This window comes from Lynx canadensis, chromosome C2 (genome assembly GCF_007474595.2).
Source record: "Lynx canadensis isolate LIC74 chromosome C2, mLynCan4.pri.v2, whole genome shotgun sequence".
NCBI lineage: Eukaryota > Metazoa > Chordata > Mammalia > Carnivora > Felidae > Lynx > Lynx canadensis.
The window spans coordinates 30,477,326-30,498,458 of NC_044311.2; the positions used below are offsets into that span (position 1 = coordinate 30,477,326).

Here is a 21,133-nt window from a genome sequence, read left to right on the forward strand (position 1 = left end):
ACGTTCACGTCATTCTCCTAATCTTGGTCTTCCCTTTTTCTCCCCCTCTGTCCTTCCCCTTCTCCCTCTCTCTACCTCTGTTCTTTCTCTGTTTTCTTTTCCATTTCTTTGGTGTTTGGCTGTTTCTGGCTCTTGCCTTGGCTCCACTTCTGTGTCTCGCTCGGTTTCTGATAGCTGGGGTACCTTGGCTGAGATGCCTCCACCAGGGAGCCTCAGATCGGCTGCTGTTTGCATACAGATACTAAGAGATTCATACTGCACTGATGTGCATACTAACTCAAAGTATCTTTGTGGTGACAGATACTTTTTAGAACTGTAGGAAAAACCTTTTTTTAAATGAACTGGTGGCTTAAGCAGAACTAAAAAATTGCTACCTAATTTGGGGATATTGCTTCTTAGAATACACTCATTTTGTATGCTTTTCCAATTAAAAACCAAGAACATAAAAGGAAATGAACATAGAGGGGAGTAAATATTTGTGACCATTCATTGTGTGCCAGACAGAGTCTCAGTGCTTCTTCTAGAAGCAGTTATCTGGAATATATTGTTCTGTGTTATCTCTTTCATTTGATAATCTGTCAAGGTTGGTAGTTATCTCCGTCTTACAGAATAAGGGAATTACTGGAGAAATTACAAGAGCTGAAGGAAAACCTTAAAAAAAATATTAAAAAAAAAGTCTGCATTATTTTCTACTTTAAGTCTCAGTAATGTTTTGGCTTTTAATCATTACCCTGAAATAACAGCTGGCTGATAAAGTACCATGAATGCTGTGCTGTGAGTAACTCTGGTCAGGTGGCACGAGGGGCCTCCAGCAACCTCAAGGAGGAAAATTATTTACTAGGCTGCAGCAAGCTATGCAGTCAGAGTGGGCCAATAAAATCCTGGATGTCTAGACCAGAGTTTTTTTTTACGTGAATGCTAAAGCACTGTGCAAACATAAATAGTTATAAGATATTGTTAAATTCTTTTTTTTTTAATGTTTATTTATTTTTGAGGGAGACAGAGCTCCTCCAGGGGAGGAGCAGAGAGATAGGGAGACACAGAATCAGAAGAGGCTCCAGGCAGAGCCTGACACAGGGCTCGAACCCACAAACTGCGAGATCATGACCTGAGCTGAAGTTGGACGTTTAACCGACTGAGCCACCCAGGTGCCCCTATTATATTCTAATTGTAACCTTCAGGTTGAAAAAAAAAAAAAAAAGGAATCACGTCCTACTTTTTAGTTCTCAATTACTCATCTGTGGAGTGTGCTTACTATTGATTGCAAATCCTTTTTTCAAATTACTATTGTGATTACTCTGCATAATTAAACCTCATTGTTGGTAAAAGTGAGATTTTTATTTACCGTAATTCAGCTAGGCTAGAAGAAGAAGCCTTTAAAAAGCCAGCACTTGTTTTCCCTACTAAGGGTGTTTGAATTATTCTTCTGATACTCTGCCTGCTTAACTCAAAAAATGTTACTGATAATATATTTCTCTTTCTTCCTTAGCAAGCTAAACAAAATTAAATCTTCATGTGATTCAGGAGCGTCATTAAAAAAAAAGAAAAAAACTTTTAAGTGAATTTCTGTATAGTTGTTACCCAACATTAGATGGTTACCATCATTTTGCCAGTCTTTTTTTTTTTTTAATTGTGGTAGAAAACACTTTAAAATTTACCATGTTAATGATTTTAAAGGGTATGGTATAGTAATGTTAACTATATGCATAGAGTTGTGTAACAGGTCTCTAAAACTTTTCTCACTTGCAAAACTAGGCACCCATTGAACAACAGCTCATTTTGCTAGTCTTATTTCATCCTTCTCCCCTTTTTTTATCTTTGGCTGGAATATTGCAAAGCAAATTACAGAAACTGTCATATTTCCCCACAGATAAGGACTTTAAAAATTATAATATACTAGTACTACATTAACAGAATAAATGATCTATTAACATAATTTAATGTTTACTCTATTCGGACTTCCCCGGTTGTCTGAAGTTATGTCTTTTTACAGTTGGATGTTTAAATTGGAATCCAGTCAAGGTTGACACATTACATTTTTACGATATGTGAATCACCATTGAACAATAAAGGGAGAAAATCTGGGTGATTGGATAAATGGATATCACATCTACACTTCCCCAAGTTTTTAAAAACTCTTGATGTAGACTTTTTTCTTATCCATTTTTTAACATTTAAAAGTGGAGTTCATAGTAACTTCTCAATCTTTGAGTCATTTATTTGTTCAAGTTCTTTCTTCTGGTCAGCTATTAAAGTTATATAATACATGTTCATTTTAGAAAAATGAGAAAATGTGGATGACATGAGAAGTAAATAAAATAACCCATAATTCTGTCCTTTAGAGAGTTAGTTACCATGATTTACATGTTGGTATAAATTTCTTCCAACTTTTACTATGCTTATCTGCAGTTATATACTGCAGTCATGTACCTTTAGTAGGAAAACATTGTTATGTGTATGTGGGAATATGTATCCTTGGTTTTTAGATTCCACATATAAGTGAAATCATACAGTTTTTGTCTTTCTGTCTGACTTATTTCACTTAGCATAATGGCCTCTAGGTCCATTCATGTTGTCACAGTGGCAAGATTTCATTTTTTTTTATGACAGAGTAATATTCCATTATAATAGAATATGAATATATATGCACACACCCCACATCTTCTTTACCTGTTTATCTATTAATGGACACTTAGGTTGTTTCCATGTCTTGGCTGTTACAAGCAGTGCTGCAGTGAACATAAGGGTACATACATCTCTTTGAGTTGATATTTTTGTTTTCAGCTAAAGACCCAGGAGTGGAATTACTGGATCATATGGCAATTCTATTTTTAATTTTTTGAGGAGCCCTCAGACTTTTTTCTGTAGTGGCTGCACCAATTTATATTCCCACCAGCATTGTATAACGTCTCCCTTTTCTCCACTCAGTAATACTTGTCTTTTTGATACTAGCCACTCTGACAGGTGTAATGTGATACTTCATTATGATTTTGATTTGCATTTCTCTGATGATGAGTGATGTGTAGCATCTTTTCATGTGCCTGTTGGCCATCTGTATGTCTTTGGAAAAATGACTATTCGTTTTTATTTTATTTTATTTTATTTTATTTTATTTTATTTTATTTTATTTTATTATTTTCCTCTGCCCATTTTAAAATCAGGTTTGGTTTTTTGATATTAAGTTGTGTAAGTTCTTTATATATTTTGGATTTTAACTCCTTATCATATGTATGACTTGCAAGTATCTTCTCCCATTCAGCAGATTGCCTGTTTGTTTTGTTTATGGTTTCTTTTATTGTGGAAAATGTTTTTAGGTTGATGTAATTCCATTTGTATATTTTAGCTTTTGTTGCCCTTGCCACAGGAGACTGGTCCAACAAAATATTGCTAAGACTGATGTCAGAGCTTACTGCCTGTGTTTTCTTCGAGGAGTTTTATGGTTTCACTTTTTATGTACAAGTCTTTAATCTATTTTGAATTTTTGTATGAAGTGTAAGATAGTGGTCCAGTTTCATTCTTGTGCATGTAGCTGTCTAGTTTTCCCATCATTTGTTCAAGAGACTGTTTTTCCCCTTTGTATGTTCTTGTCTCCTTTGTCATAGATTAATTGACCATATAAGCATGGGTTTGCTTCTGGTTTCTATTCTGTTCCACTGATATATGTGTCTGTTTTCATACCGGTATCTTACTGCATTAGTTACTATAGCTTCGTAGTATAGTTTGAAATTAGGGGGCATGATACCTCCTGCTTTGTTCTTCTTTCTTAAGATTGCTTTGGCTACTTGGCATTTTTTGTAGTTCCATAGAAATATTAGGATTCTTTGTTATAGTTCTGTGAAAAATGCCATTGATATTTTGATGGGGATTGCCTTGAATTTATAGATTGCTTTGGGTAGTATAGACATTTTAATTCTTTTAATTTATGAACATGGAATATATCTTTCTATTTATGTTGTTTTCAGTTTCTTTCATCAATGTCTTACGGTTTTCAGTGTACAGATCTTTCACCTTATTGATTAAATTTATTCCTAGGTGTTTTATTCTTTTTGATGCAATTGTAATTGCAATTATTTTTGCAGTGGCATTTTTCTGATAGCTCATTATTAGTGTGCACAAATACACTACTATGTTAGTATGTTAATTTTGTATCCTACAGCTTTACTGAATTCATTTATTAGTTCTAGCAGTTTTTTCTGTAGTCTTTAGGGCTTTCTTTATGTAGTGTCATACTGTCTGCAAATTGTGACAGTTTTACTTTTTCCTTTCCAATTTTGATGGCCTTTTATTTCTTTTTCTTGTCTAGTCACTGTGGCTAGGACTTCTAACACTATGTTGAATAAAAGTGGTGAGAGTGGGCATCCTTGTCTTACTCCTGATCTTAGAGGAAAAGCTTTCAGCTTTTTACTGTTGAGTAAGTAGGTTAGCTGTGGATTTGTCATTTATGCCCTTTATTATGTTGAGATATGTTTCCTGTATATCCACTTTATTAGGAGTTTTTATCATAATGGATATTGAATTATCAAATGCTTTTTCTGCAACTATTGAGATGATCCTGTGATTTTTATCTTTCATTTTGTGGTGTCTCACATTGATTGGTTTGTGGGTATTGAACCATCCTTATGTTCCTGGAATAAATCCCATTTGATCATGATATATGATCCTTTTAATGTATTGTTGAATTCAGTTTGCTAATATTCTATTGAGGATTTTTGCATCTGTGTTCATCAGGGATGTTGACTTGTAAATTTCTCTTTTTTTGTGGTGTCTTTGGTTTTGATATTAGGGTAATTAATACTGGCCTCATAAAATGAATTTGGAAGCATTCCTTACTCTTCAGTATTTTGGAATAATTTGAGAAGGGTAGATACTAACTCTTGTTTAAATGTTTTGTAGAATTTACCTATAAAGCCGTCTAGTTTTGGACTTTTGTGTTTTGGGAGTTTTAAAATTACTGCTTCAATTTCATTACTTGTAGTTGGTCTATCCAGATTTTCTGTTTATGTGTGACTTAGTCTTGGAAGGTTGTGTGTTTCTAGGAATTTATCCATTCTAGGTTTTCCAGTTTGTTGGCATGTAATTGTTTGTGGTAGCCTTTTATGATCCTTTGTATTTTCTGTGGTGTCATTTGTAACTCTTATTTATTTTGTCCTTCTCTTTTGTTTTTTTTCTTATGAATATGGCTGGAGGTTTATCAGTTTTGTTTATCATTTCAAAGAACCAGTTTTTAGTTTCATTGCTCTTTTCTGTTTTATTTCTCTATTTCATTTATTTCCTCTGACCTTTATTATTTCTTCCTTCTACTAACTTTAGGCTTTGTTCTTCTTTTCCTAGTTCCTTTATGTGTAAAGTTACATTGTTCATTTGAGATTTTTGTTTCTTGATTTAGGCCTCTATAAGAACTTCCCTCTTAAAACTACTTTTGATACATTGTTTCCATTTTCATTTGTTTCAAGGTATTTTTTTCTTTCAATTTTGTTGTTGTTGTTGTTGACCTATTAGTTGTTTATAGCGTGTTGTTTAGTCTCCAGATGTTTGTGTTTTTTCCAATTTTCTTCTTGCAGTCAATTTCTATTTTCATATTATTGGGGTCAGAAAGGATGCTTCATATGATTTCAATCTTATTGAATTTATTGTGGTTTGTTTTGTGGTTTAACATGTGGTCTGTCCTGGAGAATGTTCCATGTACACTCGAGAAGAGTGTATTTTGCAGTTTTTGGATGACATGTTTCGTTTATGTCTGTTAAATCCATCTGGTCTAATGTGTCCTTTAAAGCCAGTGTTTACTTACTGGTTTTCTGTCTGGCTAGTCTATTCATTCAGGTAGGGTGTTAAAGTCATCTACTATTTATTATATTACTGTCAGTTCTCTCTTTATGTCATTTAATCTTTTCCTTATTACGTAGGTGCACTAAGCATTTTATAATACAATATTTTATTTAACTTTCACGCTTAAGCTTTTCCTTTTTAAATATGACAAATCAACAAATGTATAGTAATAATGATTGCAAAGGAGTCCAGTCTACTATTAAATGTACCATAATTTATGTAACCAATCCCTGATTATAGAACATGTAGTTTTTTTACTTTTTCACTCTTGTAAATAGTACTTGGTTGAATGTCTTTATATAAACATCTAGGAGAATATGTCCATTTATATTGTTAAGAAATGGCCCTAGAAGTGAAATTGCTGCATCCATGTAGTTGTCGTAAAGATTTTAATATATATTGGCAAAGTACTCTCTAAAGTTTTGTTGATACAGACTTTCACCAGCAGTGTTTGAGATTGTCCATTTCCTCACACTTTACCAATGTTGGGCGCTATTATTTCTTTTAATTTCCCCTACTTCTAGACTTGTCTTTGCCAATCTTATAGGTGAAAAAATATGGTATCTGATTATTTGTTTTTAATTTGCATTTCTTTAATTATGAATTAGGTTGAGCATTTTTTCATGTACTTGCAGACATTTCCAGTTTTTGTAAATGTTTTATGTCCTCTGCCCATTTTTCTTTTAGTATATTTATATTTTACTATTTTGAAATAGCTTTTCATACATTACCTATATTATTAGCCCTTAGCCGTTTTGTTGCAATTGTGGATATTTTCCTATTTGACCTTAATTTTTGCCTAATTTTTTTTTGGAAATACAGTTGTTTCATAAACAATTATTTAGAATTGCTTAGTTCTATTAATTTTTTCTTTAGGGTTTCTGTCTTCGATATCATACTATAAAGCCTTCTCTAAGCCAAGATTTCTTCTGCTTTATAATTTCTTTTTTATATATTTGATCTGAAAATTATTTTGTGACATGGTATTTGATACGCTAATTTTTTTTTTTCTAAATGGTTATCCACATAATTTATTGACTGTTAGATTTTGAGAACTTGACAGAATGAATCTAAAATTGATGTGGAAAAATATATGAATGGTACTAGGCAACATTTTTTAAAAAGAGGGTGATGTTCTATCAAATATTAAAAAATACAGTTGCTAAACAACATGACATTAGATACAATGATAGAATGATGGTTATATTTGCATAGGAAAGGATCCATTTAGTCACTGAAACATAAGGTTATTTCTGTGTGGAAGGCAAGCAATCACCGGCTGCTTTCTCTCTTGCCCATATACAAGTGTTGCAAGGAGATATTAAGGGAAATCTTAGAGAACATTAATAACATTAAAAAAATTAAAATATTAAACCAGCACAGAGTATAAAATATTTAGTCCATAAATGGTATGTGAGAAAAATAGAGGCTGCATTAAATATATATGTTTTCCTTTTGAAATATTTAGATGAGCTGTATGATATTGTACGAGTCAGTTCTAAATCCACTTTTCAATTATGCATGTGTGAGTATAAATGTAATATTTTTTAAAGCATCATATTTCTCTCACAACTTACAAAGAAAAGATGATCCTAACTCAAATGTTAATCCGTTGTCTAGGGAGAATTATCCGAGTTAATTAAATTGGCTCAGACCTACTGTTTTAAAGTTTGTGGTGACATAGACACGACAGTGATAAGAAGGTGTTACTGGGAGCAGTTCTCTTAATGGGCTCGTCAAGCTGCTACTTGGTGGAAATGCTGCAAGGCTGTGGCTGCGCTGACACATTTGGAGTTGACACTGATGGGGAGGTTGGTGAAGATGGATCCCGCCGTGGCCATAGCTTCATACTGGGATCCTTTGGAAAATAAAAGGCCCTTGTTTCCCATGACACTGTTCTCAGGAATCTTGGCGGTCTGGGAGAGCCACACCCTTGAAGCACCAGGATTACAGACCCCAACCCATCGAAGGATTTGACTGCAACCCTAGTTCCTAGCCCCTTCCTTACTCTTAACACTTCAGCTGCACACCAACGGCTTTTATTTCCATCTCCCTGACAGAAATGGTCTTTTTAATTTTTTTTTTTTTTTTTTAATGTTTATTTATTTTGGGGACAGAGAGAGACAGAGCATGAATGGGAGGGGCAGAGAGAGAGGGAGACACAGAATCGGAAGCAGGCTCCAGGCTCTGAGCCATCAGCCCAGAGCCTGACGCGGGGCTCGAACTCACGGACCGCGAGATCGTGACCTGGCTGAAGTCGGACGCTTAACCGACTGCGCCACCCAGGCGCCCCAGAAATGGTCTTTTTAATTGTTTCTTTACTTTGAACACCTCTGCTGTGAGCTCTGTTGTTGAAATAATCCCACTCATTCCAATAGAATAGTTAGGATGCCACATGTTAGATTAATAAGAGGAAGTTCTGGATTCTGGTTCAAAAACTTAATGGTAGTGGTTAGTGCAAAAAAAAAAAAAAACAGTTCAGAAATATATCAGCCTTCAGATACCTCTAACACTAGATATTTGAGAGAAATAATCATTACTTTAGAAGTGATTTATCTGGGGCGCCTGGGTGGCGCAGTCGGTTAAGCGTCCGACTTCAGCCAGGTCACGATCTCGCGGTCCGTGAGTTCGAGCCCCGCGTCGGGCTCTGGGCTGATGGCTCAGAGCCTGGAGCCTGTTTCCGATGCTGTGTCTCCCTCTCTCTCTGCCCCTCCCCCGTTCATGCTCTGTCTCTCTCTGTCCCAAAAATAAATAAACGTTGAAAAAAAAAATTAAAAAAAAAAGAAGTGATTTATCTGATTGCTTCTGACTGTTAGTATTGGAAGAGGTATTTCTGAGATATACTAGTGTAGTTCTGTTCAGTGGAAATGTAATGAGAATTACACCTGTAACTTCAAATTTTCTTGGCAGTCACATTTAAAAAGTGAACAGAGGGGCGCCTGGGTGGCGCAGTCGGTTAAGCGTCCGACTTCAGCCAGGTCACGATCTCGCGGTCCGTGAGTTTGAGCCCCGCGTCAGGCTCTGGGCTGATGGCTCAGAGCCTGGAGCCTGTTTCCGATTCTGTGTCTCCCTCTCTCTCTGCCCCTCCCCCGTTCACGCTCTGTCTCTCTCTGTCCCAAAAATAAATAAACGTTGAAAAATAAATAAATAAATAAAAAGTGAACAGAAAGAGGTGAAATTCATATATTTAACTCAGCATACCAAAAAAATATCATTGAAGCATTTACATTTTTTTTGTTGACTGAGTCTTTGAAATCCAGGATGTAGTTTACGGTTTGTGTTCGTCTCCTTTCAGACTAGCCACAGTCCAGGTGCTCAGTGGCCACACGTGACTGGTGACTGCCACACTGGACTGCGCAGGCCAAGTGTGTTAACTCTAGTTAATGAAAATTGAGGCTTTGTACTGGAATGATTAGATACTTCTTACTGTGCTTAAACACTGTACTTGTGTGTGACTGAAATAGTGAATCAACAAAAGAAGGTGGGTCCTTGATTCCTTATAACTAAGAAATTGGTGAGTTTTTAAGTGTCAGATCTAGACTCACTGGTTAAAGTATAACTTAGTTAAATTGTGACTCCAGCCTTGAGTTTAAGAACTCAGATTTGAACTAAATAGTATTAAATAGCTATTGCAGTGTTAAAAAGACAGTGCTAGTGTTTTGCAATTACGAATTTTTTCATCCTGAGAGGCCATTTGGGCAGAGGTTTTCTAGCTGTGTTCTGCCAAGGCCGGGGGCTGCCATGCAGTTTAAGGTGGGCTTGGGGAGGTTCAGCCATTTCAGCAAGTTGGGCCCCCTCGCTTTCCTCCTCACCCTCATGGCCCAGTCTCTTCAATTATTTATTCTGCACAAGATTCTGTAGAAGAGTTTCCCTTGAGGAAAAAAAAAGTTTATATTGTATTTTAAAAGTTTGGAAACTGTTGCATGCTTGGCAGTTGTTTTTACAGATCTAAAAATTCTTTGATATCCTTCTTTCACACTGTTTTATGAATCTGGTGGAAAAAGGTTTTGGTTCTTTATGCTGGAATCTTGATCTATAATTTACACAAATACTATTTGTCTGTCTCTTTGCCTTTCTCCTTCCAGCCTTTCTCTGGCTTATGAGCATTATTGAGCATGTACTTGTGTGACCACAGTATAGGATTTTGGCCCTGTACAGTATACAATAAAATCTTTCATCTGTAGCATATTGATTTCTCAGCTGACATTTCAGCTTAAATTAAAAAACATTTTTTTAATGTTTATTTTTGAGAGAGAGAGAGAGAGAGCGAGCATGAGCGGGGGGAGGGGCAGAGAGAGAGGGAGACACAGAATCTGAAGCCGGCTCCAGGCTCCGAGCTGTCAGCACAGAGCCCGATGCGGGGCTCGAACCCACGAATTGTGAGATCATGACCTGAGCTGAAGTCGGACACTTAACCACTGAGCCACCCAGGTGTCCCATCAGCTTAAATTTTTAAAATAAAATTGGATACCTTTACCTTTTAAAAATACTTACAATTAGGGAAGTTTGACTTACACAGATGAATTATGTCCATCTTCGGTACGTAGAGGAAGTACCTATCTGGATGCAGGGTTAACACTTGTGAAAACTAGAAAGTTGGGAACTACAAACCAGTATAGCTGGGATACATAGCCTAGGAATTACCTAAGTCTGTAGGAATTTTATACTGCAGGTCTGTGAGATAGTCACTAAAGTGGTGTTATTTGTATGTACCTCAGTAGGTAAATCACTAGAAGAAACTAATTTGAGTGCAGTATGTTTAGTGAAGTCTTTTAGCTCAGGGAATGTCTAAAAATTGGTGACAGAACCAGTCCTTTCTCTCCTCCAAGCACAGCACCTTTTTCCTCGAGGAACAAAATTCCCCAGTTCCCTCTACCCCAAATTTAAACATTTTGTGGTCAGTTTGAATCATCTGAATATGCATGTTTGTAATGTATCTGAAAATACAGAATAATTAACTACATGCAGCATGTTCTAGGGTGGGGAGAGAGGAGAATTTGACCTGGAAATTTAAGATGTTTAGTGGTTAAAAAATGTTTATGAGCTTCCATAAGAAATAAAATAATGCATTATAGTTTCTATTTCCTATGTTGTAAAGAGGAGAGAAATCCTGTTTTCGTATATGATGACTCGTAGATGCAGTTAAACTTCTGTGCAGTGGGTAGAATAATGCAGCTGTCTTTGCAGTAAATGGGTAGCATCTCTTCTCCTGAGGAATCCCTTTACTTTCTTAATTTTTTATTACCCCTTCTTCTCAAGATATTTATTATATAATTATTAAGACTTTATTTTTTTAATGATTCTTTAAAAAAATTTTTTTTAATGTTTATTCATTTTTTGAGAAAGAGATGGAGACAGAGCGCGAGGGGAGGAGGGGCAGAGATAGAGAGAGACACAGAATCTGAAGCAGCTCCAGGCTCTGAGCTGTCAGCACAGAGCCTGATGTGGGGCTCAAACCCACGGACTGAAAGATCGTGACCTGAGCCAAAGTCGGACGTTTAACCGACTGAGCGCCTCCCCCCTGCCCCAGGTGACCCAAGACTTTATTTTTTTGAAAGCAGTTTTAGATTTACAACAACATTAAGAGGGAGGTACAGAGATTTCTTGTATCACCTCCTCCATTACCAACATCACTCACCAGCATGCTACGTTTGTTACTAAGGATGAACTTACATTCACACATCCTGGTCACCCAAAGTCCATAGTTTACTTCAGGGTTTATTCTTGATGTGTATGGCCTATGGGTTTGTACAAATGTGTAATGACATATACCGTCATTGTAATAGCATACAGAGTATTTTCACTGCCATAAAATCCCTCTGTGCTCTGCCTATTCATCTCTCCCCTCCCTCCACATCTCCATAATCACTGATATGTTTATTGTCTATATAGTTCTGCTTTTTCAAGAATGTCATATAGTTGGAATCATATAGTATGTAGCCTTTTGAGACTGGCTTCTTTTACTTAGTAATGTGCATTTAAAGTTCCTTCATGTCTTTTCATGTCTTGGTAGCTCATGTTTTTAGTGCTGAATAATATTCTATTCTTTGGATATACCAAAGTTTATTTATCCACTCATCTACTAAAGGACATTTTGGTTGCTTCCAAGTTTTGGCATTTATAAATAAAACTGCTGTGAACATACATGTGCAGTTTGTTGTGAAAACAATGTTTTCAGCTTCTTTGGGTAGATGCCAAGAAATACAATTGTTGGATTGTGTGATAAGAGTATATTAAATTTTGTAAGAAAACACTACGTTGCCTTCCAAAAAGTCTGTAACATTTTGCATTCATACCAGCAGTGTATGATAGGTCCTGGTGCTCTACATCCTCACCAGCTTTTGGTATCATCAGTGTTCCAGATTTTGGTCATTCCAGTAGATGTATAATTATTGTATTAATATGCATTTCCCTGATGACATCTAATGTAGATCACCATTTCATATGTTTATTTGCCTCTGTATATCTTTTTTGGTGAGATGCCTTTTCAGGTCTTTGGCCCATTTTTTAACGGGGTTGTTTGTTTCCTTATTCATAAGTTTTAAGAATTCTTACTCTAATTTCTCCCGGTCTATGGCTTGTCTTCTCATTCTCTTGATATTGTCTTTCACAGAGTGGAAGTACTCAGTTTTAATCAAGTTGAACTTATCAGTTCTTTCTTTCAGGGCTCATGTCTGTAGTGTTGTATTTAAAAAAACATTCCTATACCCAAAGGTTTTCTTCTATGCTATCTCCTAGGAGTTTTATAGTTTTGCATTTTACATTCACATCTTTGATCCATTTTGAGTTGATTTTTGTGACAGGTAGAAGGTCTTTGTCTAAATTTATTTTTTTGCTTGAGGATGTCCAGTTGTCCCAGCACCATTTATTGAAGAAACTGTCTTTGTTCCATTGTATTGCCTTTGTTCCTTTGTCAAAGTTCAGTGGACCGTATTTATGGGGGTCCATTTCTGGACTCTGTATTCTGTTCCATTAAACTTTTTGTCTGTTTTTCACTAGTACTATACTCTCTTGATAACCATAACTTTATAGTAAATCTTGAAGTCAGGTAGCATCAGTCCTCCAACTCTTTTCTTTTTCTTCAATATTGTTTTGGCTTGCCTGAGTCTTTTGCGTCTCCATATAAACTTTGGAATCAGTTTGTCAATATTCATAAAATAATTTGCTTGGATTTTGATTGTGATTGTGTTGAATCCATAGATCACTTTGGGAAGAACTGACATCTTGACAATATTGAGCCCTCCTATCCATGAATATGGAATATCTCCCCGTTTATTTAGTTCTTCTTTGATTTAATTCATCAGAGTTTTGTAGTTTCCCTTATGCAAATCTTGTGCTTATTTTGTTATATTCATACTTTAATTTTTTCAAATGTTAATGTAAATAGTGTTGTGTTTTTAATTTAAATTTCACATGTTCATTGTTGGTATGTAGAAAAGTGACTGACTTTTGTGTATTAACCTTCTATCCTGCAACCTTGCTATAATTGCTTATTAATTCCAGGAAGGTTTTTTTTTCTTTTTTCTTTAAGTTTTTATTTTAATTCCAGTTGGTTAACATACAGTGTTATATTAGTTTCAAGTGTACAACACAGTGATTCAACAATTCTGTGTATCACCTTGTGCTCCTCGTGACAAGTGCACTCCTTAATTCCCATCACATATTTAAGCCATCCCCCATATTTCTCCCCTTTGTTAACCATCAGTTTTTATCTCTAATTAACAGTCTGTTTTTTGCTTTGTCTCTCTTTTTTCCCTTTGCTCATTTGTTTTGTTTCTTAAATTCCCCATATGATTGAAATTATATGATATTTGTCTTTCTCCGACTGACTTATTTCTCTTAGCATTATACTCTCTAGCTGCATCCATGTCATTGTAAATGGCAAGATTTCATTCTTTTTTATGGCTGAGTACTATTCCATGGTGTGTGTGTGTGTGTGTGTGTGTGTGTGTGTGTGTGTACACACACCACATGTTCTTTATCCATTTATCAATCAGTGGATACTTGGGTTGCTTCCATATCTTGGCTATTGTAAATAATGCTGCTAGAAACATAGGGGTGCATGTATCCCTTTGAATTGGTATTTTTGTATTCTTTGGGTGAATATCCCAGTGTGATTACTGGATTGTAGGCCAGTTGTATTTTTAACTTTTTGAGGAATCTCCCGGGGGGTTTTTTGTTGTTGTCGATGCTTTCATATTTTCTACATAGATGACCATGTTATCCTTGAGCAAAGACAGCTTTATATCTTCCTTCCCAATGTGTATACCTTTTATTAACTTTTCTTGCCTTATTGCAAGGATATCCAGTTGGTGTTGAAAAGGAGTAGTAAGAGGGGACATCCTTGCCTTGTATCTGATCTTAGTGAGAAGGCTTTGAGTTTCTCACTGTTAAGTATGATGTTAGCTGTACAGTTTTTGTAGATAGTCTTTATCAAATTGAGAAGGTTCCCCTCTATTCCCAGTTTTTATCATGAGAGATTTTTGTTTTTTTGGGTCACGAATGGGTTATTATAAATGAACTATTATTTTATGTTTTTATGCAAGTACAACTGGGTTTTATTTTAGTCTTCCTTATTCATCATTTATTCTTTTATTGTTTCACTTTTATCTATTGGTAACCTGTGTTTCTAGGCTCAGCTTGCCAATCGGAAACAGAAATTAGAGTCTGTGGAGCTGTCCAGCCAGTCGGAAATTCAGCATCTGAGCAGTAAGCTGGAGCGGGCCAATGACACTATCTGTGCCAATGAGTTGGAAATAGAGCGCCTCACCATGAGGATCAATGACTTAGTGGGAACCAATATGAATGTTATACAAGAGCAGCGGCAAAAGGAAGAAAAATTAAGGGAATCTGAAAAACTGTTAGAGGTGTGTTTTAAAATTACTTCCATTGCAGGGGGAGCACCTGGGTGGCTCAGTCTGTTAAGCATCTGAATCTTGGTATCAGCCCTGGTCAGGATCTCACAGTTTTGTGAGTTCGAACTCTGCTTTGGGCTCTATGCTGACAGTGTGGAGCCTGTTTGGGATTATTTCTCTCCCTCTCTCTGTCCCTCCCTTGCTCAATGCTTTCTCACTATTTCTCAAAATAAATAAATAAAATGTGTGTATGCATGTTTTTAAGAGAAAATAATTAACCTCGAACTAGGTTCCAGAATCCATGGTTTCTTTCTTACTCTGCTGCCAGCGGATCAGACACTGATAGCTTTATTAATATGGTACCTGTTATAGTCTGACTCCCTGGCTTCCTTTCCTCATGAAATAGAAAAATTGTAATAACACCTGATTTTTTTCCTGAGCATTTTTCAGATTCTCCAGGAAGAAAAGAGGGAACTGAAGGCAGTTCTTCAGTCTCAAGAAAATTTCATCCATGAGGAAAGAATGCAGAAGGAGAAGCTACAAGCAAAATTAAAGCCAACTGACAGTCAACACACAGTACAGGCCGTGAGGTATATTTAATCCTAAATATTAATTGTAGCCATTTGGTTGTTTGGCATTGAGCACCAGTTTTAATACTGCATATTCATAATTTTGTGTTTGATCACATTATGGGTTATAATGTGTTATGGTGTTATAAAATTTTGTGTGGTTAGTTTTTTTCTGCCTCCAGTTTGGGTCCTTAACCAAAAGACTGTAATGTTTAGAAAGTTAGAAAGTGCTTGGTCAATCTGTAGCCTTGGTGAAACTCCAAATGTGAAAGGAATTAGAGTCCACGTCCCCTGGGAAGCCTCCGTTCCTTGGTAAAATAGGTCATGATTTGTAGCTGCTTATCCACATCATTAATAAGCCAGCTATTGAGATAGCCCTTCTTAAAAAAATCCTAAAACTCATTTCTATATATGAATTATTGCCATGAGGTTTGTAATAGAAAGTAATAGAGGAACTATGCTCCTGATTTAAGTCTGGTACACATTTCTATTCTTTACAGAACTTTCCTGTAACTTTTTAGTTTCTTTGGCTCAACGTATCAAGTGGAAACAAAATTTTTGTTTTTTTTGTCTTTTTCCCTTGAAAAACAGGCCAAATCCCAGTTGAGAAAGGAGTAAACTGCTGCCGACTTCTTTGAGAAGCATCATCTCTTCCTTCTTTACTCTCCCAAATGTTCTCTTTGTAAAGCAGGAATCAAGCTGAAGAGTTCTAAAGAGTTTCATTACCAAAAACAGTTGAGAAATATGAACTGATTGTGCATTGTTTATTTGCAAAGATCAGAAACCTTGAACAGTCCTCTTGTGTCCTTCGTTAGGTCACCAGACGAGCCGCAGGCAGAAAGGAGGTACACCTCGCAAGGGCAGGAGGACTTGGGCAACGTGCTATCTCAGCTGGATCTCACCCACAATAGTGAAGAACTTCTGCAGGCAGAGGTGACTCGTTTGGAAGGCAGGTAGATAATTACATACCCTTTCAAGAATGTTCACGTTGTTAAAAATGATTTTTGATCGTCATATTGAGAAACTAATATAACAGTCTTATTGAAAAAATAAGGTTTTTTTCTCTAGTTTCCACAAATAAGCTAACTTCTTATTTCAGTGAGAAAACAGAAGTAAGAAAAGGAGGGATTCTTGATTTTTCTCCCACCAAATCTACCGGTCTGCCTGCATCTGTGCCCTTAGTCTGTTAGAGTGGATGAGTGGATGGGTGACATGTCTGTCCCCTACCACTTCACTTGTGTCCTGTTCTTCTCTCTTTTACATCGTCAAGCTCTTCCTCTCTGCTCAATCATTCCCATGGGTATAAAGTAGGCTTAGTATTTCCTGTGTTGGGAGAAAATGGAAACCCTTCTTGAATCCTGTATCCCTGTCAAGTCGTTTCCATATTTCTCTGTTCTCCTTCAGAGTCAGATCTGTCAGAAGAATTATCTGTACTGACGCACTAATCTTGATCTTGCGTTTCTCCCCGTAGAATGCCTTCAGTTAGGCTCTACTGCCGAGCGGCCACCTCACTGGAGCTGCTCTCAGCGAGGCACCCTGGGCACGTGGCGCTCCTTCCTCCTATTCAGAAGTGCCCTTGGGTTGTTTCCTGGGTGCTGGTTGAAAACCTGATCTGTGCCGTAGCATGCCCATGCTTGCTTTGTTGTCATGCTTGTAAACTGTTTTTGTTTGTCATACCTCTAAACTTTGTGACTGGGAAGAGTTTGATATTTTGTGTGAAACATGAATCATGATCGTTTGTACATCAGCACTTTATGTAAAAGATTTTAAACTGTACAAACTGTTAGCCTTTAGGCAAAAAAAACAACAAAAATATTGCCATTTTACCCTTTTGAGGAAAACATTTTTTTGTGTTTACTTTTATTTCTTTGGTTTTTGGAAACCACCAAGTATTTTCTTTACTTATTAAATATCATGTGTGCACATATGTATGTGTGCACACACATACACATAGTTTATGCTTTATTTCTTTTGCACCTTGGAATACTTAACATATTCTTGGTTATCATTATTGGGGTGTATGTGTACACTTTAGAATGAATAAAATAAAGGTTATTATTCTTTTTGACATTAGAACTAAAATTTACCTTCCTATCATAGATTTTCCATCGATGCACTTTTTAGTATTTTAGGTATGGTTTACCGTGCTCCCACAGGCTCTAAAGACTTACCTCGTGTTTCTGACTTGCAGTGTGACCTTGGACCTGTAGCCTCTTTAAGCCCCCATTTTCCCATCTCTAGCTAAGACAAGAGTATCTGTGATTCTTCTCTCTCTCCCTCAGTGTTTGACACACTGTACTTACATACGAGTACCAAATAAACAAGCATTCTACCACATTTAGAAGTAGGTAAACTTGAAATAAATGGACACAAACACCAGTGTTCAGTAATAAACAATGCCTTTAAAAATATTTTCTCTATCAAAGGCAAATTGAAAAAGGGACCCTTTTTTAGACAGTTTATTTATGTCATTCAGTTTGAACAAAATATTCCCTGAGAAAGGAGCAGAAGGATGTTATTAGCAGAAATGAGAGGTGAGATAACAGAGGCGTGGTGCCCTAAGGTTCTCATATCTGGTGAGGGACTGATTCTTAAGTAAGGGTGACAGGTTGGAAACTGTTTAAAGAAGAGTATTTTTTAGGTAATCAATATGTGGGTTTCAGGATTTTTGTGTTACGTCTGTGATCATATTTTTGTCATGCACACAGCTTGGAGTCTGTGAGTGCAACATGTAAACAGCTGAGCCAAGAACTAATGGAAAAATATGAAGAACTGAAGAAGATGGAAGTATATAACAATGAGTACAGGGCAGAGATTAAGAAGGTAAAAATCTGCCTGTGTTTGCAAAGTTGTGTTTATAGACTGAGCTGGAGGTTGGGAGGTCATCAGAGTTATTTTTAATGAGAGGAAAATGCAGTACAAAGAGCCACTTGATATTCAGGATTAGCTATGCACCTGGAATGTGCTTCGGTAACGTCTTCGTCATCCTCAGGGATGCTGTAGAAATGTTTTTGAGATAATTGAAGCCTGTCCTTTTTGAACGCTATACTTTATTTTAAACGTGTTTTGATGAAAAGCTTTCTAAAAGTTATACACTTTTTTGCTTGCCAAAAGATACTATATGAACTAGCATTTAATATTTTCTTACTGACTGGAGCTGGTTATGGCTGATTTTCCCATGCTGTGTGGTGTGGTTTTAATACCCTCACTGGGTGTTGAGGTATCAGAGCTGACTGTTTCCACACCGATGGGCCTTGGCTGTTACGTTTGTTGACTCGTATTTTTTATTACTTATTTGAGATTACTTCTAGTTTCTTCCTCTTCCATTTCTATTGTCTTCTGTGGACAAGGAAGCCATATAAACAAAGTTTTTAGTTTTGCACCTGAAGAGAATCACAGGTGTTGTCCTCTAAATAATGTGTGCATGGACTTTGACACTGGTTTTCAGCATTTGACTAACACATCTCTCCCTGATTTGCGATTAATAAATTATCATGGGTATAGCCGTTAGACCTTCGGTGTAGACATACAACTTGGTAAATTGCTAATTTTTTGCAGACTTAAGGTAAAAATTCATGTCTTGAGGTAAGGTAAAAATTACCTTACTATTTTAACTATTAACATATCTGTCTATCTAATGTGCTTTGTCTTCATTTTTTATGCTTTCCTTTGTTTCTTTGTAGTTGAAAGAACAGATTCTGCAGGCTGAACAGAGTTACAGTTCTGCATTAGAAGGAATGAAGATGGAAATCTCTCAGCTGACTCGGGAGTTACACCAGCGAGACATCACTATTGCCTCCACTAAAAGCTCCTCCTCTGACATGGAAAAGCGACTCAAAGCAGAGATACAAAAGGCAGAAGAAAAAGCAGTAGAACATAAGGTGAAGCTTGAACAAAAACTCTCTTCATTTGAAGTGTTTTTGAAGACTGAATTGAGTACAGAGATAATTTCCATAGTATTTTTTTTTAATGTTTTAATGTTTATTTATTATTGACAAAGAGAGACAGAGCATGAGTGGGGGAGGGGCAGAGAGAGAGGGAGACACAGAATCTGAAACAGGCTCCAGGCTCTGAGCTGTCAGTACAGAGCCTGTCGTGGGGCTCAAACTCACGGACAGCGAGATCATGACCTGAGCCGAAGTCGGACGCTCAACCGAGCCACCCAGGCGCCCCCCATAGTATTTTTTTAAAAAAATGTTTATTTACCTTGAGAGAAAGAGTGTGAGCGGGGGAGGGGCAGAGAGAGAGAGAGAGAAGTGAGAATCCCAAGCACGAATATGGGAGCACTGAACCTCGAGCCCGACTCGGGGCTTGCTCCCATAACCTGTGAGATCATGACCTGAGCCTATATTAAGAGTTGGACACTTGGGGTGCCTGGGAGGCTCCGTTGGTTGAGCATCCAACTCTTGATTTCGGCTCAGGTCATGATCTTACGGTTCATGAGTTCAAGTTCTGCATCAGGCTCTGTGCTGACAGTGTGGAGCCTGCTTGGGATTCTTTGTCTCTCTCTCTCTCTCTCTCTCTGCTCCTCCCCTGCCCTCTCTCTCTCTAACTAAATAAATAAACTTAAAAAAGTTGTTTAAAAAGTAGTCAGACACTTAACTGACTGAGCCACCTAAGTGCCTCTCCATAGTATTTAATTCAGCAAATTTGTATTAGACTCCTGCTTTGGGCTGAGGGTGTGCTGGTTAACAAGCATTCTGTGAGGATCAGTGGGGAGGTGAGAGTGACTAGAGTAGAGAGGCTGTGTCTCTTGTATCTGGTGAGAGTGTGATGTGTCTGCGTTGACAGACTAGAGCACACAAGGGATGGGACTGGGAAGCAGGAACTCCTGAAGGGCCCTGCCAGCTTGTGAAAGGTTTTAGTGTTCTCTTGAGGCCACTAGACAATGGCTGTAAGCGGGAGTCAAGGGTCCCTATGGTTGTCATATGGAGAGTGAGCGAGGAGGCAAAGAGACCACTATGGATACAGGAGTGACATGGTGGCCTGAGCAGTGGGCAGGGAAGGTAGAGGGAAATGGAGGAATTCTGAGGTACGTGGCTGGTAAAATCAACTGGGCTTTGTAGTTGCTTGGACCCAGAGGGCAAATTAGAGTTAAGGGAGGATGTCACTCAGGATTGCAACATGGGCAATTGAGTAAAAGTGATGCTCTTTAGTGAAATAAAAGATGGGAGCAGATTGGGGCAGATACTGCATTTGTATGAAAGTTACACAAAATAGGGAAGCTGGTGGAGGGAACTGGTTTGAGATAAAGGCTGGACTTTCATATGGAAATATCTAATAGTTGATTTCACAGAAGGCTGGAGTTCAAGATTAAAATCGAGGTGAGGCATTTGGCTGTGGAAATCTCTGCATGGAGATGGCCTTTGAAACACCCTGAGAGACTGAGAAATTATGGGAAGAAAGCATAGAGATAAAGAGCTGAGACTGAACCAAACTTAGGAAACTACTCATTTAGGGTAAAAAGGTTTTGGAATAGAGCTGAGAAAAGAAAGGGATAAGGAGGGAAATGAGATAGTTTTCACAAAGGAAGCAGGAAACCAAGGAAGGCAGGAGTCTTTTCAAGTTGGAATGGCCAAGCAGACAACTTGAGGAGAATGAGGACTGAAGGTAAGTTACAGGCATGCCTCCTCTTTTTGCACTTTGGTTTGAGCCCTGTGATAAGCAAATCTCTTGGTGCCATCTTTCCAACAGTATTTGCTCGTGTTTCTGTGTTACATTTTGGTAATTCTTGCAATATTTCGTAAATGTTCTCATTATTATTATGTTTGTATGGTAATCTGTGATCAGTAATTATAACTTGCCAGAAGTTCAGGTGATGGTTAGCATCTTCTAGCAAAAAAAAATATTTTATTTTCATTTTTTAAAAATAATTTATTTTTG

General features: G+C 37.1%; 1 protein-coding gene across 9 annotated transcripts in view; it reads left to right on the forward strand.

Moving 5' to 3' along the window:
- The window catches only part of CEP63 (centrosomal protein 63), a 64,118-nt gene that overhangs the window by 27,604 nt on the left and 15,381 nt on the right, over positions 1-21,133 (forward strand). For all 9 annotated transcript variants that reach the window (XM_030329128.1, XM_030329134.2, XM_030329127.1 and 6 more), the window contains 5 exons: positions 14,460-14,693; positions 15,132-15,271; positions 16,066-16,203; positions 17,959-18,073; positions 18,934-19,131. In XM_030329128.1, coding sequence (XP_030184988.1) covers positions 14,460-14,693; positions 15,132-15,271; positions 16,066-16,203; positions 17,959-18,073; positions 18,934-19,131 — 825 coding nt within the window. The remainder of the gene's footprint in view (positions 1-14,459; positions 14,694-15,131; positions 15,272-16,065; positions 16,204-17,958; positions 18,074-18,933; positions 19,132-21,133) is intronic.